Below are 15,514 nucleotides of genomic sequence, written 5' to 3'. Positions count from 1 at the left end.
TTTTAATAGAATCTTTTTTTCATGTTTGTATTTTTTCCCCATTTGACTATGATGTACCTAAACAGGTTTTCTTTATATTCATTCTGCTTGGAGTTTTGAGCTTCTTGAATCTGTTTTTCATAAAATTTGGGGAGTCAATCAAATTATGACATTATTGTCTGCTAATTTGGACATCTCTTTTATTTTCTGAGTCTTTTTTTTTTTAATGCAACAGAAGTTTATTTTACTTTCACATAAAATAAGTCTAAGAAATAGGCATTCACAATGGAATTTATAGATGATGTAATACAGAATTGTACACCTGAAATCTATGTAACTTTACTAACAGTTGTCACCCCAATAAACTTTAATTTAAAGAAAGAAAGACAGAAAGAAAGAAAGAGAAAGAAAGAAAGAAAGAAAGAAAGAAAGAAAGAAAGAAAGAAAGAAAGAAAGAAGAAATAGGCATTCCAGGATTGGTATGACAGTTATTTTCTGAGTCTGTTCTTAGTCATTATTTTCTCTCAGTTAAATGTCTGCTTCTCTGCATATCTAGTGATCTTTTATCATCTTCTAGTCATGTTAGGTACCACTTTAGGGTGTTATTTCCCTTAAGGAGTTTGTGTTTTTCTGTTGGCGGGCAGTTAGTTTACTTGGTGGGTCAGCTTGATCCTGTTGAAGTTCAGTTTTAAACTTTGTTAGAGAGGGGTCTAAAGAGGCCTCACTCTAGAACAGAGAAGCTCTAGTCCTAGAGCACGGCATTTCTGGGGTCTCAACTGAGGTCCTGGGTTATCTGCAAGGTCTTTTCATTATTTCTGAGAGAATACAAATATCTTCCATCACTTTCTGTCCTACACAACCTCCACTGAGCTTGGCATCCCCAGTAACTGTTCTCTTACATGCCTTTCAGAGCCTTGCCCTAAATATGTACAGCTTACTACTCAAAGACTCAAGAGGATTGATTTTGTAACGTCTGCAACCTCAAACTTCAGTTTCTGTCTTTTCTGCCCAGCAGGAAGGATTCTGTGATTGTGGTCCATTTTCCTATGTCACGGTTTGGAAAAGTGCTTCTAGGTAGAAAGCCAGGTGGTTGTAAAGCTCACCTTAAATATTCCGCTTCTCTCGAGGATCACATCCCTATAATGTTTGTTATCTAATTGCCCCAAAATATTAGGTTGGTGCAAAAGTAATTGCAGTTTTTGCAATTATTTTTAACCTTTTAAACTGCATTTACTTTTGCACCAACCTGATAATTGTTTCTTGTATTGCATCCAGTTATATAGCTGTTTGTAGCAAAAGGGCAAACCTGATCTCATTCCCCTTTCTTGGCTAGAATCAGATATTTCTAGTTCACAGAAAATTCCAACACGTTTGCTTCTTAGACCATAGTAGATTTGAGGTAGAAAAGTTAAAAATACACATAGTTATATTGATAGCATGACATTAGGAGACAAAATAACTATACAAAACAGTCATAAAAACCAAGTTTTAAAAATATAGATTACGCTGACATACGCATCTTAATAACAGCTGACAGCAACACTATATTGTTACTGTTATGATTTGTGTGATGATGGACTTTAAGTATTAAGAAGATCTGAAATCTACTTGGAAAGGAAGTGCATTTTAGAAATTTTAGAGTTTTGTCGCTCAAAGGCAGGATCATGAGATTTCTTTCTTTTTTTTTTTTAAATTCAGGGGGCTGTTACAATGTGGAAATGTTTGTAAAGTGGTCAGTGTGAATCAACTAGAAAATTTACTTCTGCAAAGTAGTTACCGCTCTCTTTGAAGATATACGATAAATGGAAAGTTGCTGTAAGAAAGCTTAATAATGAAAATGATGAAGAGTAAATGGGATATCTGTATTTGCCATACCACCAGGTGGGGGTGGGTGCCAGAGATAGAGAGAGAGACAGAGAGACAGGAGAGAACATGTGCATTTATTTATGTGTTTTCTAAATCACTTAATATGATGAGGATTTTTAGTTAATATTAAATGCCAACAGCAAAACACTCCAGCTCATTTCTAAGGATTATCCAGGAAATGCTTTATTCGTTTGAACCCCTAATTTCTTATAAGCTTTGAATCATAATGCCTTCTACCCTTAGGATTCCTTCCTGTACCTACCCTAACTTCTGCTCTGAGTCAGCCTCCTTCACAGCACATCAGTCAGCATTTATGACGCACACACTGCATCCATCAGCATTCCTGCTAAGAATGTGGCCTGACCCCGTCTTCCTTTCCCAGAGACCCTGCCTCCCTTCATGAATTAACTTTATGTTCCTTTTGATCAATGGTTAAACACGTTAGACAGAATGAATTTGATGCACATGAATAGCAAGTTCTTCATAAGAATGCTTTTTTCTCCGTGTGTTTATCTTCCTACTAATGATGATTAGACCAGTCATTCCGTATTGTTAAACATGGCTTACATCTCTTCTACTTTATTTTTTAGGATAACCTGCATCTTTTTTCAGCAGACCCAACCTCCAGTATCTGGAAGACTTATATTAACTACATTGATGATATGTTGCTAGATGGATTCTTTCTTGCCATTGAGTGCTCCCTCAAGTACCTTCTGGAAAATACCGGTATTTACTAGCTTATGGATACGGGTTATTACTGGAACAATAACAGTAATAACATCTGTTGAGTTATAGTTGAGTGCTCTGTGATTTTTCCCAAAAAGATTGTGTGTGTTTTGTGAATTATACCCAGTAAAATAGCAAAGGTATTGAGTTTCTAAATTGTTCAAAGAGAAGAGACCTCTCTCTTTTCACAACTCAAATGATCAACCAGGCTCTAAGATAGTGACACTCAGAGCAAAGGCAAAAAGCATAAAAGGTAATTTCAGTGGAAATCTAGCTTCAATAAAGAGGAGTGACTAAGTCGCAATAGTGGGAAGTACAGTCAGCAATGGCAGCTTCATCTGACCTTGATCATGGCAATAGGAGGAAGATACTCTGTGCCTTCAGGCTAAATGCACTCTGCAGCTTTTGGAGAAAACAATGAGGTTGTATTGTCGGGTTAAGTGGAAGAAGCAGAAGTCTTTGTGTGAAAAAGAGACAGTAAGGGGGTTCAAACATATGGTGATTCAAGGAGAACTGACTCTGGGTGGTGAACACACAATGGGATTTATAGATGATGTAATACAGAATTGTACACCTGAAATCTATGTAGTTTTACTAACAATTGTCACCCCAATAAATTTAAAAAATAAATTAAAAAAAGAAAAAGAAAAAAAAAGAAAAAGAGACAGGAAGTTGGGGATAGGGTAGCTCTCAGAAGGAAAAGGAATGTTAAGAAGGTAATGGGCATTCTTTGAAGCTGTTAAAAGACAGCTAAGGGCTTTGAATTTATAGTAGGTGTACTGGGTTCAGATGCACAGAGTCAAAGATACTACAGTAAGGGCTAACCTTGGCTAGTAAGTGATGGGACGGAAACGGTGTAAGAGTTCAGGAGTAAAGTTGAATAAAACCTTTTTGCATTCTGGTAGATTCTGAGTTGCTTAGCAAGGGTCATAGTGAAGAACTGGTTAAAATGGAAAGGCAGAGGTGAACATTTTGAAGCCAGGGGATGAAGGTGAGATGAGACTTTAAGACGTCAAATCCAACCCTAGGAAAGAAATCAAATGCAGAGTTACAATAGGCAGGCCAGGATCAGTGTTCATATATCCCGTCTGTACAGAAGGGCACATGCAGACACTTCGGCTGGGAATAGAGAGGAGTGAGGCCCAGGGCTGGGGATAGTTCAGACCGGCAACCCCCGTGGTCTGTGTAGGTGGAGGAACTGAGGTCAGAGGCACGGTGTTTGCAGGATGCAGGGGTGCTCCAATCCATGAAATGCAGCAGCAGGAAACAGGGGCTTCTGCATAGTCAGTAAGGTGGGGGCAAGTAACCAGTGAGACATTGAACGTAGGCACAGACTAGAGAACTGGTTCCTAGGGACCCGCGGCGACAGTGCTCACATTAGTGACCTGACCAAACCTCCTCTGATGTTGGAGGTTTGGGGTTCCTGGTCCCTCATCCCTCCTCCAGAATGTGTAGGAAGATGCCTGAGCCACACTTGGATGCAGAAAGTATGAGGCAGATGGTCCCTAAATGTAGTGACTCGCCTTTGGCCAATGGCTATCCAGCTCTCCTGATCTGGACTGTCTGGTGTGTCTGTTGTCCTCCTCTCTTGAGAAGGAGCAAGTGGGAATAAGAGGCTGGAGAGAGGAGACGGTAGTGTTTTTCTAAGATTGCTAAAGTTACCTTTCCTCCATGGAAATGGGAAGGAAGGGAAACACATTTTCTTCACAATATAAAATAGGCAGGAGCTATATTTCTATATTTCGCAGTTGCCTGAGCCAAGGAGCTATAGATACAATTTTAAAGGCACTGGTGAAAGTGAAGAAGCCGTTAAGAAGAAGAAAATCACTGAGATCCTTTGCAGTAGCCCAGCTGGACAACTTTATTTCCCTGGTCCACCTTACTATTTCCACCTTCACTTGTTTGGTCAAGCCAAGGCCATTTCCGTGGCTTGGTTTGGCTTCCCAGTCACGTCTCAGAATCTAAACCCCGCCTAGGTTAAATTCTACTCACTCTATCCAGAAATGTTCTTCCCCATCTTAATTCCTAGAGTGATTTACTTGTACCAATGTTGTGGAACCATCAAGACCATCTGGTTTATATGGTAATTATGTCAGCATTGCATCTAACATAATGATTAGGTTCTCATGACAGCATATGGGGCAAAAATCTCATGTAGTCAAAATATTCTTGAAACTCTTAAATCCTTTAAACTATATGCAAGCTTATCTATTAAATTATATGTAATGCATGTAGGATGCAGGCTATGTCATGAGTACACATGCAAAGCATAATCTTAACAGTTTTTTAAAAACTATTCTACGATAGTATCATAATTACTGTGATATTGGTAAACTTGCATTCCCTTAAGTTAAATATGCATTTGATGGGACACTCCTGAGTCTAATCATGCAAATTTATCATTCTTGCAGTTTTGAGGGTAAGACACTGATCTTACATATCTTTGTAGATCCCCCAGTTTTTCAGTTAGGGAGAATGGCTAAGCTGTGGGAAGCAAAACTCCATCAATAATGTAGCGTAAAAGACAAAGAAGTCTTTCCCTCAAGTACTAGTCCAAAGTGAGTGCTCCAGGGAAATGGGAAAGTTCCTCCTATCTTGTGTTTCCATCACTGTCTAGGGCGGAGTCTTAATTTATGTGCTTGAGCTGGGTCACGGGCACATCCAGGCTTCCGCCTGTGGGAGGAATAGAAAAGGCTGCCTTGCTGTCTCAAAAGCCCCAGCACAGAGTGCCCATCACTTCTTCCCACATTCCCCTGGAGAGAGAATGACGCTGCTACACCAAACTGCAAGCTGGGAAATGCCACATGCACACTTATAACTCTATTTCTAGGGAAGAGGGGATAATGGATTTCAGCGAGCAGTCTCTGCCACCCACAGTATCCAGCACATGACAGTCCCCTAAATATTCCTACAGTCAGAAAAGGCATATGAAAATAAGTGGTTATTGATAAAAGTTAAAGCATTTATCATGTACTTGAAACATCTCACTCCATGTTATATTTTTATTTAAATTGAGCAAGTCAAGTTAGTCTAGCAAATAATCAGGGATTTGCTCATGATTTACACTGTTTTTTGAATTTTTTTTTTTTTTTTTTTTATCACTGCAGGACTACAGAATTAAAATAAGTTTTGCTTTTATAGAAAAAAAGCAGAAGGGGCAGGATTGTAACTTCTCTTTGTTTTTTGATGCCTATACAATCACGGACAAGCATACCCCACTGCCCTAGTGGCTTCGAATGGAATTGCCTGGGTTGTGCCTGGGAAGAAAGCAGCTGCTTCCAAGAAATTGGCTTTGTAAAATCAACCTCTTCTCAAGCAGAGTCTGTACCGCCTCCCAGGAGGCATTTGGGAATGTGGAAGGGTCTGGTTTGAGTTGATCAGTCACGGGATGTGCTCTCTGAAGACAAGGAGAGCAAATGTTCTCCGGTGCCCAGGACAGCCCTGCACAAAAATCGGCCTGTTCAAAATGTCAGTGGTTCCCCTGCAGATAAACACTGTAGGACTGTCACCCTCACCTTTTCTGGGTGTTAGCAAATTTTACATTTCCATTCTCTATACCCAAGCAGCTCATCTAAAGAAAAGAAACGCTCTGAGCTTTTTAAAAACTGTATTTCTCTTTGCCCATTTTACCCATTTTCTTTCTTTTTTGTTCTCCTTGTTTTTCAGAATGTAAGGCAGGACTCACCCCGATATTTGAAACACAGCTGAGCTTAGAAATCCCAGAATTAGTTTTCTATCCATCTCTGGAGTCCGGAGTGAAGGGCGGTTTCTATGACATTGTTGAAGGTCTTGTTGCCAGCGTTTTTAGAATATCATCTTTGATACCACGGCTGTCCCCACAAAACAGCTCTCCCTACTATCAGGTACTGGATCTGTAACCATCCCACCTTCCAGCCAAATCTGGGACTTCTTGCCAAGTGCTGGTGTAACCCGCCTGCTGCTGTTGCCTTGCCCCCCCAGGTTGACATGGAGAGCATGGCTGACTTGGCGAGGATGCGGGTCACGCTCATGGAGAGAGTCCAGAGCGTGAGCGCCCTCTGCTGCAGCTATCGAAACACCTTCAGGCAATATTCCTACCTCTATGTGGAAGACCGGAAGGAGATTCTGGGTCAGTTTCTGTTGTATGGGCGTGTCCTCACCCCTGAGGAGATCGAAGGCCATGTGGAAGAGGACATCCCAGAGAACCCTCCTCTTCTCCATCAGTTTAAAGCACAAATTGATTCCTATGAAAAGCTCTATGAAGATGTGTACAGGCTGGAGCCCATCAAGGTGTTTGACGGCTGGATGAAGATGGATGTGCGACCCTTTAAAGCATCTCTGCTGAATATAATTAAGAAGTGGAGCCTCATGTTCAAACAGCATCTTGTTGACTATGTCACTAACAGGTAATGTGATTGTTCCAGCTTCCTTCCAGCATCTCAGGCTGTCGGGAACATCGTGTTTTTAACTGTCTTCATGTTTTCCCCCATGAGTGCATTGGTTAATTAAAACTTAAAACAGCTGGTGGGAGGTTCTAGGCTTTTGGACTCCATTGGTATCTTTAGTCCTGCCCTTTCCTTTGTTTACCAGACATGGCCTCTTTTCATTTTATTTTCCATTGGGCGCCCATTGTGTGAAAGGCACTCAGTAAGTGGTAAATAATGTTCAGTACAATAATAGCAGATCCAATCTCCCTTCACAACTCTGACTGTGAAAGCTCTTTAAGCCTGAGAGGCAGATGAAGTCTAATGTTCCTCTTAGATTTTATTTCTGCTACTTACTCCTTGTCCCAGATTATCCAGCTGTGCAATGTGGGAGTCACTAAATCCCCACACTCCTGATGCCTGTCTGTGCCACTCTAGCCTTGCGACAGATTGGATCTGAAATTCTGTCTGTTCCACCATGAACCAAGACGACTCAGCTTAGCACCAAGCTCTCTAAGTAAGAGCATCACCCTCTAAATAAATAATCAAGTTGGTTGGCAGTGTCCTGGTCACTTCACCTCAGCCTTGTCCCCACAGATCCACCACAGTCAGAATCTCGACTCCCACCCCTCCCTCCAGAATCCTGTGGGGTGGCACAGTCCACCATTCAGCCATCAGCCTTTCGTGTGTCAGCTGATGCTACCTGGCCCCTCCCCTGAGTTTGCTGTTGGTCTTGCTTAATGTTGCAGCTTCCCTGCTCAGTGATGTAGACAGGAAACAGCCAAGTCAAGGATGTGTCTTAGCTACAGATAAATCCAGAGACTTTGCAGGGTGATGGTCCACCACTAGAAAGCCGTAGGAAAGCAGTGTGAGATGTTTCAAATAGGGTGTTGCAGGTTTTCTTGAAGTAGAAGAAACCAGTTTTCCACGTTCACAGAGGCAAGAAGGGGAAGCAATGGTGGGAGTTGGGGAGGTGACAGTGATGCCCTGAATAGAGTACTGTTCGAGGGACAGCTGCTCTGTGGTCCCTCTCCATTAGTAGGTCTAGTGATCCAAGGGCATGGGGGCATTTTTCAAAATTTAGATTAGATTCCGTCATTATTTAGGTTTGGCAAGGCCAACAGATCAGGTCATGACTGCCACTGAAAAGGTAGTTTGTTAGACTCATAGATCCCAAGAGGAGGGGACACTCCATACCACCCAGGGCCACACAGGAAGGCACCAGAGTCAGTCAGGAGGCAGAGGGTGCTGGAGGAAACATGGGCAAGAGCCCTTATTGTGGCCTCCATGGAAAAGAATGGGGGAGACGGGGCAAGCAGGTTCAGGATTGTCTAGTTTGAATAATTTCAACAGGCTCTGGGGAGTAGAGGCTGTCCTTAGTTGTCTGGTACCTGGCCCTGGGGTGATTAGGGCAGGTGGACAGTGACCTGGAGTGAGAGCCAGTTGGAGGAGGCGGTTGGGGATATAGACTCTGGACTAGTTGATTTGCATATAAAAGACATGCTCAAAGATGAGTCATTTATCTCTAGGAGTGGGCTGACCCTGGGAGGGGCAATTCTTCCTGGGTCAGCAAGGCCCCACATGTTACAGCCTCAGAAACCCATGGTTGATCCAGGGAGTAGTGATAGCAGCTGCCATGTGCTTCTACCAGGTAAGGCTTCATAGGAGCTAACAGTTGGCTTAACAGGACAAACACATGGCAGAGCAGTTAGGAGAACTCGGTCCTTGTCCTTGAACCCGTTTCCTAATCTCTGAACGAAGACAGTATGACTGGATTTCTCTCAGGTGCCTTCCATTTTTATTAGTTGGTGATTCCATAAACTTACTACTTTGCTGTATTTTAGAAGAATGTGTTATTGTGTTCTCAAGGATTAGGTAAAATAGACGTAATAAGAACAATAAAAACCACTTATTCTTGAGTGTCTACTGTACACCATGTAATTCTGGCATTTCCACTTTCCCTTAGTAGGTGTCAGGATTAATCCCACCTGGCCTTCTATCTTATATATTAATACGTATCTACTCTGAGAAGTCCGACCCTTTTTTTTTTCATTTGACGACCTATCCGTCTTTTCCATCTGGCTGTTCCTGAGTTATTCAGGATGGACTTCTGTGATACTGTGATTTATAATAAGAAATGCATACTTGGTTTGTGTTCCGTTTCTGGCAAAGCTCCTAAAACCCTTTGAATTTCCTGAGTGATGAGAGTGATAAAGGTGCCTTTTATTATATTAATGAGGTGACCTTTGGATCCCACCTAAGGATGAGGGCCGGTTGCCAGAAGAACCAATCATGTGATTAGAGGTTGGAGCTTTCAGTCCCTTCCCCCCACCTCTAGGAAGGGAAGAGGGGCTGGAGGTTGAGTCAATTGCCCATGGCCAATGATTAAATCAATCATGCCTATGTAACCAAACCTCCATAAAACTCAAAAAGGACAGGGTTTGGAAAGCTTCCAAGTTGGTGAACATGTGGAGATTTGGGGAGAGTGGTGGGCTTGAAAAGTGTATGGAAGCTCCACGTTCTTTCCCTGTACCTTGGCCTGTCTGCCTCTTCCATCTGGCTGTTCCTGACTTATGTATCCTTTTATAATAAAACAGTCATCTAGTGAGTAAGCAGATTCCCTGAGTTCTCTGAGCTGCTCTAACAAATTAATGGAACCCAAGCAGGAGGTCATTTCAATCTCCAGTCAGTCAGAGAGGCACAAGTGACAACCTGGATTTGGGATTGGTCTATGGAGGGTATGGGGCAGTCTCGTAGGACTGAGCTCTTAACCTGTGAAATCTGATGCTCTCTCCAGGTAGATAGTGTCAGAATTGAATTGAAGTGTAGGACACCCAGCTGGTGTCAGAGAATTGTTTGGTGGTATGGAGAACCTGCCATCCCTGTGCCCCTTCCACACACACACACACACACACACACACACACACACACACTTCAGTTGGTATTAGAATCTCAGTAGCTGCCATAACAAAATAACACATACTGGAATTCCAAGATCAAGGTGCCAGCTGATATGATTCCTGGTGAGAGCTCTCTTCCTGGCTTGCAGACGGCACCTTCTCGTTGTGTCCTCACATGGCCTTTCCTCGGTGCCTGTGGGGGGGGGGGTGAGAGAGAGAGAGAGAGAATGAGAATGAGAGAGAGAGAATGAGAGAGAGAGAATGAGAGAGAGAGAGAGAGATCTTCCTCTTTTTATAAAGTCACTTATCCCTTATGAGGGCCCCAGCCTCCTGACCTTATCTAACTGTGATCACCTCCCAAAGGCCCCGTCTTCAAATATCTTCACATTGGTGGTTAGGGCTTCAACATAGGAATTTGTGGGGGACACAAACATTCAGTCCATAACATCATCTAAACTCACCTCTCGCCCCCATGTAGCTTTTTATGCCATCATCTGACTCAACCCCCACACTTGCCCTTGCAAAGCCTTCCCCTAGACCTCAGGATCTTTCATCAGCAAATACCCACTGTTTTCTTCATCTTCTCTTATCCTCTTTTTGCTCTAGCAGAAACCCATCCCTCTCCTTAGGATGCTGGTTCCCTTGTAGCCCTCCCAAACAGGGGATGATTTTTCTCCTGTATCCCTCTTACCACTGGGCCTGGAGGTAGATAAGATACTGTTGCTCTTCAGTGCTTCTTCCAGACCTTTTTACCACCCTCTCAAAATCCTCAACTCCACGGGAGCAGATTCTATCAGACACTACCAGGTGCCACTTGTCCTTATTCAGTCACCTACCAATAAGCTCTTCGTCATCCTTCCCCATCACTGCAGATCTTATCGTCTGGCTTAGTCTCCTTTCCCACCTTTCTGCTGATAATCCTCAGTGACCCAACATCCAAGTAGAGACTCCATTATACTTTCCTCTTGTTTCATTGACCTCTCTCTCCAATGCCCTTTCCCTCCACCATACCTCTGCTACCTAATTCCATATTGTACTCTTGGGGAGGCAGAGGGAAAGATGTGAAAGTATTTGTTCTTCCTTCAGAGTCTCAGTTTTAAGCATTGCATTCTCAGACCACCACCTGTTACCTTTCCAGTTTACTTTCTTGGCAGCACTGCCATGCAGAATCCTGCAGACCCGCAGGATTTCCAGTCCAGTGGCCCCTATGCTCTCTGAGTGTTTACCATCCTAGCTCACATTCCCACTCCCACCTTGTAAAATCCTGACTCTGTCTAAACTCAGCGCTCTACACCTACACCTGAGCAGCTCATCCCTGATGAAGGAAACAAACCATTCTTCTGACCAATCGCATATTAAATTTATAAACATAAAATTTGAGTAGGTCCTGCACATTTTCGTAGATGCTTCCCAAATCTCCTAGACTCCTTTTTCTTCCCTCTCCTTAAACCTCAAATATCCTCTCTGCCCTTAAAACTTTGCCTCTCATTTCACTGAAAAATTAGAAGCAATCACAAGAGAACTAACTTGCCTTTTTACCATAAAATCTGCCAATCTACTTGTACTTGAAGGCATACATTCAGCTACTACCACAACTGTTTCACTGGATAAACTATCCCTGCTTTTCCAAGTCCGACCTCTTTCCTCTTATCTATAATGTTGGACAATTAAGTTTGCAAACTCATCCTAGAAAAAGTGCTACATACCTCCTTGCTGAATATCACTATGGTCACCTTCGAAGTACTCCCCTTAGGAAGCTATGCACCGACACCAGTGCCTAGTCCACCCTTCAAAGCAATTTTGGGACTCTTTTTCTGGGATGGCCATCAGAACTGTCATCATATTACCCTTGATGTCCTAAATGTCATCAAAATGTCTTCTTTTTAATATTTCCTTTATCTTCAGGTAAAGAAAGAAGTCATTGGGGGTCAGATCAGATGAGTAGGGAGGGAGTTCCAATACAGTTATTTGTTTAGTGGCTAAACACTTCCTCACAGACAGTGCCGTGTGAGCTGGTGCATTGTTGTGATGCAAGAGGCATGAATTGTTGGCGAAAAGTTCAGGTCATCTAACTTTTTCATGCAGCCTTTTCAGCACTTCCAAATAGTAAAGTTGGTTAACTGTTTGTCCAGTTGGTACAAATTCATAATGAATAATCCCTCTGATATCAAAAAAGGTTAGCAACATCGTGGCAACTAGTTCACGAGCTTGATTGTCAGATCTCGTATTCTGGGATTTACCTCCTTAAATATTCCCTATCAATTCTCAACATCATGCAAATGTATTCTCATATCTCCCATCATAAAAAAAAGAACATGGCCCCACAAGTTCTTCCAGCTACAACACCGTTTTTGTGTGGCCTTCACGACTCAAAAATATGTGTCTGTAGTTGATTCTTTTAGTTCTTCATCCATTCTCTATAAAAAGTTTTATTATAAAATGTAGTGTGCACACCACACCATTTAGAGAAAAATACTACTTGTTTTTCCATTATCAGCTAAGAAACAGAACATTGGCTCTATCTTTTAAAATTCCCATATGCACTCCTCTCTGATCAAGTCCCTCTCTCTCTCTGCCAGATGTTGCCCCTCCCCTAAATGTGACATAATCCTCTTCATGCTTTTCTTCATGGCTTGATGTATACACACATGCATGTATGCATATACATATATATGCCCACATACATATGTAGGTTTGCATTTTGAAACTATGAAAATGAAACTATTGCATATTATATATTTTTCTGTGTCCTATTTCTTTCACTCAGTTATGTTTGAGATCCATCCATGTTAGGAGTGCAGCTGTATTTCCTTCATTTTCATTGCTGTAGAGTATTGCATCCTATGATTGTACAGCACCTTACCTATCTGTTCTGTGGTTGGTGGACATGTGGTTGTTTCAGGTGATTTTGCTGATACCAGCAATGTTGCTCTGAGTACTCTCACACATGTATCGTGAGGTACATGGGCCACCACACGTCTAAGGTATATACATAAGAGTGGAATTGCTGGATCAAAGAGAATGCATACAATTTGAGCTCTCTCCAAGGTTTTGCAGCCAGGTGTGAAAATTCCTGTAGCCCCACATCCTCAGTGACCTCCTGGTATTGACAGACTGTTTAATGCTGGCCGTTCTGGTGGGAGCTTTGTGGTATCATTGTGGTAAATACTGTTTTTGGTGAGTCATTATATTTCTTCTGTTCATAGTTCTTGCCCTTTTTTTTTTATGAATTTCTTGTATAATTTTTTTTTTTTTAATTGGGGAAGGGGAACAGGACTTTATTGGGGAACAGTGTGCACTTTCAGGACTTTTCTCCAAGTCAAGTTGTTTTCCTTTCAATCTTAGTTGTGGAGGGTTCTGTTCAGCTTCAAGTTGTTGTTCTTTCAGTCTTAGTTGTGGAGGGCGCAGCTTAGCTCCAGGTCCAGTTGCCGTTGCTAGTTGCAGGGGGCACAGCCCACCATCCCTTGCAGGAGTCAAACCGGCAACCTTGTGGTCGAGAGGACGAGCTCCAACCAACTGAGCCATCCGGGAGCTCAGCGGCAGCTCAGCTCAAGGTGCTGTGTTCAATCTTAGTTGCAGGGGGCAGAGCCCACCATCCCTTGCGGGACTCGAGGAATTGAACTGGCAACCTTGTGGTTGAAAGCCCACTGGCCCATGTGGGAATCGAACTGGCAACCTTCGGAGTTAGGAGCACGGAGCTCTAACCGCCTGAGCCATCGGGCCGGCCCAGTTCTTGCCCATTTTTATTGGACTTTATTTTTTTCCTATTTGATGTTCAGAAGTTACTTATATATTCTATATTTAATCCTTTGCTAGTTGTATATATTGCAAATATATTCTCCCATTCTGTGGCTTGTCTTTCCATTGCATTTATGATATATGTTGATGAGCAGTTCTTCATTTTAATGTAGCCAAATGTGTCCACCTTTCCTTTTATGTTGCTCTCTTTTGTCTTTTTAAAGAAATCCTTTATTGCCCTGAGATCCTAATGATACTTTCCTATATCATCTCCTAAAAGTTTTATAGTTTTATCTCTCACAATAAGTAGCCCCTTGTCTATTGGTTCATGAATATGACACAGTCCTCATTACCACAGCTCTGTAATAAATTATGATACCTGGCAGGGCAAGTCCACTTTGTTCACTTTTAATAAGAATGTCTCAACAGTTTTTGGCCCTTGCTATTTTACGTAAAGTTTAAAATCAGTTTGCAAATAAAAAATCTGTAGGGATTTTGATTGTTTTTGCAGTGACTATCAATCAATTTGAGGAGAATTGTCCTTTTTATAGTATTGAGTATTCCTGTCCAAGAACATGTTTTCTCACCATTTATCTATGTATTTTTAAATATCTTTCAGTGAAATTTTATAATCATGATGTTTAAAGTATTTTCATGTCTTTGTTAAGATTTATTCCTAGGTATTTTATTTTTTGGTTCCTAGTATAAATGATATTTTAAAATCGTATTTTCTGTGGAAATGGAATTGATTTTTATGTATTGATTTTGTGTCAAGCAACTTTGCTAAATTAACTTATTAATTTTAATCATTTATCTGTGTATTCATTTGGGTTTGCTATATACAGTCACCATCTAAAATTTTATGCTAGTTTCATATCTTCCTTCTCTTTTAAAAAAATTTTTATTAAATTTATTGCAGTGACATTGGTTAGTAAAATTATTTAGGTTTCAAGTGTACAATTCTATAATACATAATCTATTGTGTGCTCACCACCCAGTCAGTTCTCCTTCCATCACCATATATTTGACTGTCTTCACCCTGCTCTACCACAGCCCTCCCCCATCTCCTTACCTTCTGGTAACCACTCAACTGTTGTGTGTGTCAATGATTTTTTGTTTGTCGCTTTCAGTTTTATATGCCACATATGAGAGAAGGCATATGGTTCTTGACTTTTTCTGTCTGCGTTATTTCTCTTAGCATGATAATTTCAAGATCCATCCATGGTATCGCAAATGGCAGTATTCCATCTTTTCTTATGGCCAAGTAGTATTCCATTGTGTATATGTACCACATCTTTGTTATACAATCATCCAATAAAGGACACTTTGGTTGTTTCCATGTGTTGGCCGCCATGAATAATACTGCACTGAACATCAGGGGCACATATGTCTTTACGGATAAATGTTTTCAGATATTTTGGGTAGATACCTAGAAGAGGGATTGCTGGATCATATGACTCAGTCTTTTCCTTAAAATGCGTTTTATTGCTATTTCTTACCTTAACATGCTGGCTAGAACTTCTAGTCCAATGTTGCAAAAGTGGTGATGACAAGTAAGTGCCCTTGCCTTGTCCCTGATATTAAAGGGGATGCTTTCAACATTCCACTACTAAGTATAATATTTGCTATGAGTTTTTGTTGATTCTCTTTATCTGATTAAAAAGTTCCCTTCTATTACTATATAGTTAAGGGAATTTAGCATAAAAAATAATATTTTATCAAGTGATTTTCCTAATTACAGTAAGATAATTCTGTTTTTTCCCTTCTCAAAATCTTAAAGTGGTGAACATGTTGTTTGTTTTCTAATATTAAACCTACCCAGCATTACTGAGGTAAGCCTAACACAAAGTACTATATTTTCCAATATATTCATTGGTTGATTTTGTTTGCAAATATTTTGTT

The 15,514-nt window shown here is 41.3% G+C and overlaps 1 protein-coding gene across 3 annotated transcripts in view; it reads left to right on the top strand.

Annotated features, from left to right (window-relative positions):
- DNAH9 (dynein axonemal heavy chain 9) overlaps positions 1-15,514 on the top strand; it is a 316,438-nt gene that overhangs the window by 46,055 nt on the left and 254,869 nt on the right. For all 3 annotated transcript variants that reach the window (XM_088801911.1, XM_088801910.1, XM_088801912.1), the window contains exons 15-17: positions 2,436-2,571; positions 6,238-6,434; positions 6,532-6,956. In XM_088801911.1, coding sequence (XP_088658037.1) covers positions 2,436-2,571; positions 6,238-6,434; positions 6,532-6,956 — 758 coding nt within the window. The remainder of the gene's footprint in view (positions 1-2,435; positions 2,572-6,237; positions 6,435-6,531; positions 6,957-15,514) is intronic.

Source organism: Rhinolophus sinicus, chromosome 12, assembly GCF_057876585.1.
Source record: "Rhinolophus sinicus isolate RSI-liver-muscle chromosome 12, RSI-T2T, whole genome shotgun sequence".
NCBI lineage: Eukaryota > Metazoa > Chordata > Mammalia > Chiroptera > Rhinolophidae > Rhinolophus > Rhinolophus sinicus.
Note: the sequence above shows the minus strand (reverse complement) of the source record. Positions and strands in the feature narration are given on the sequence as shown.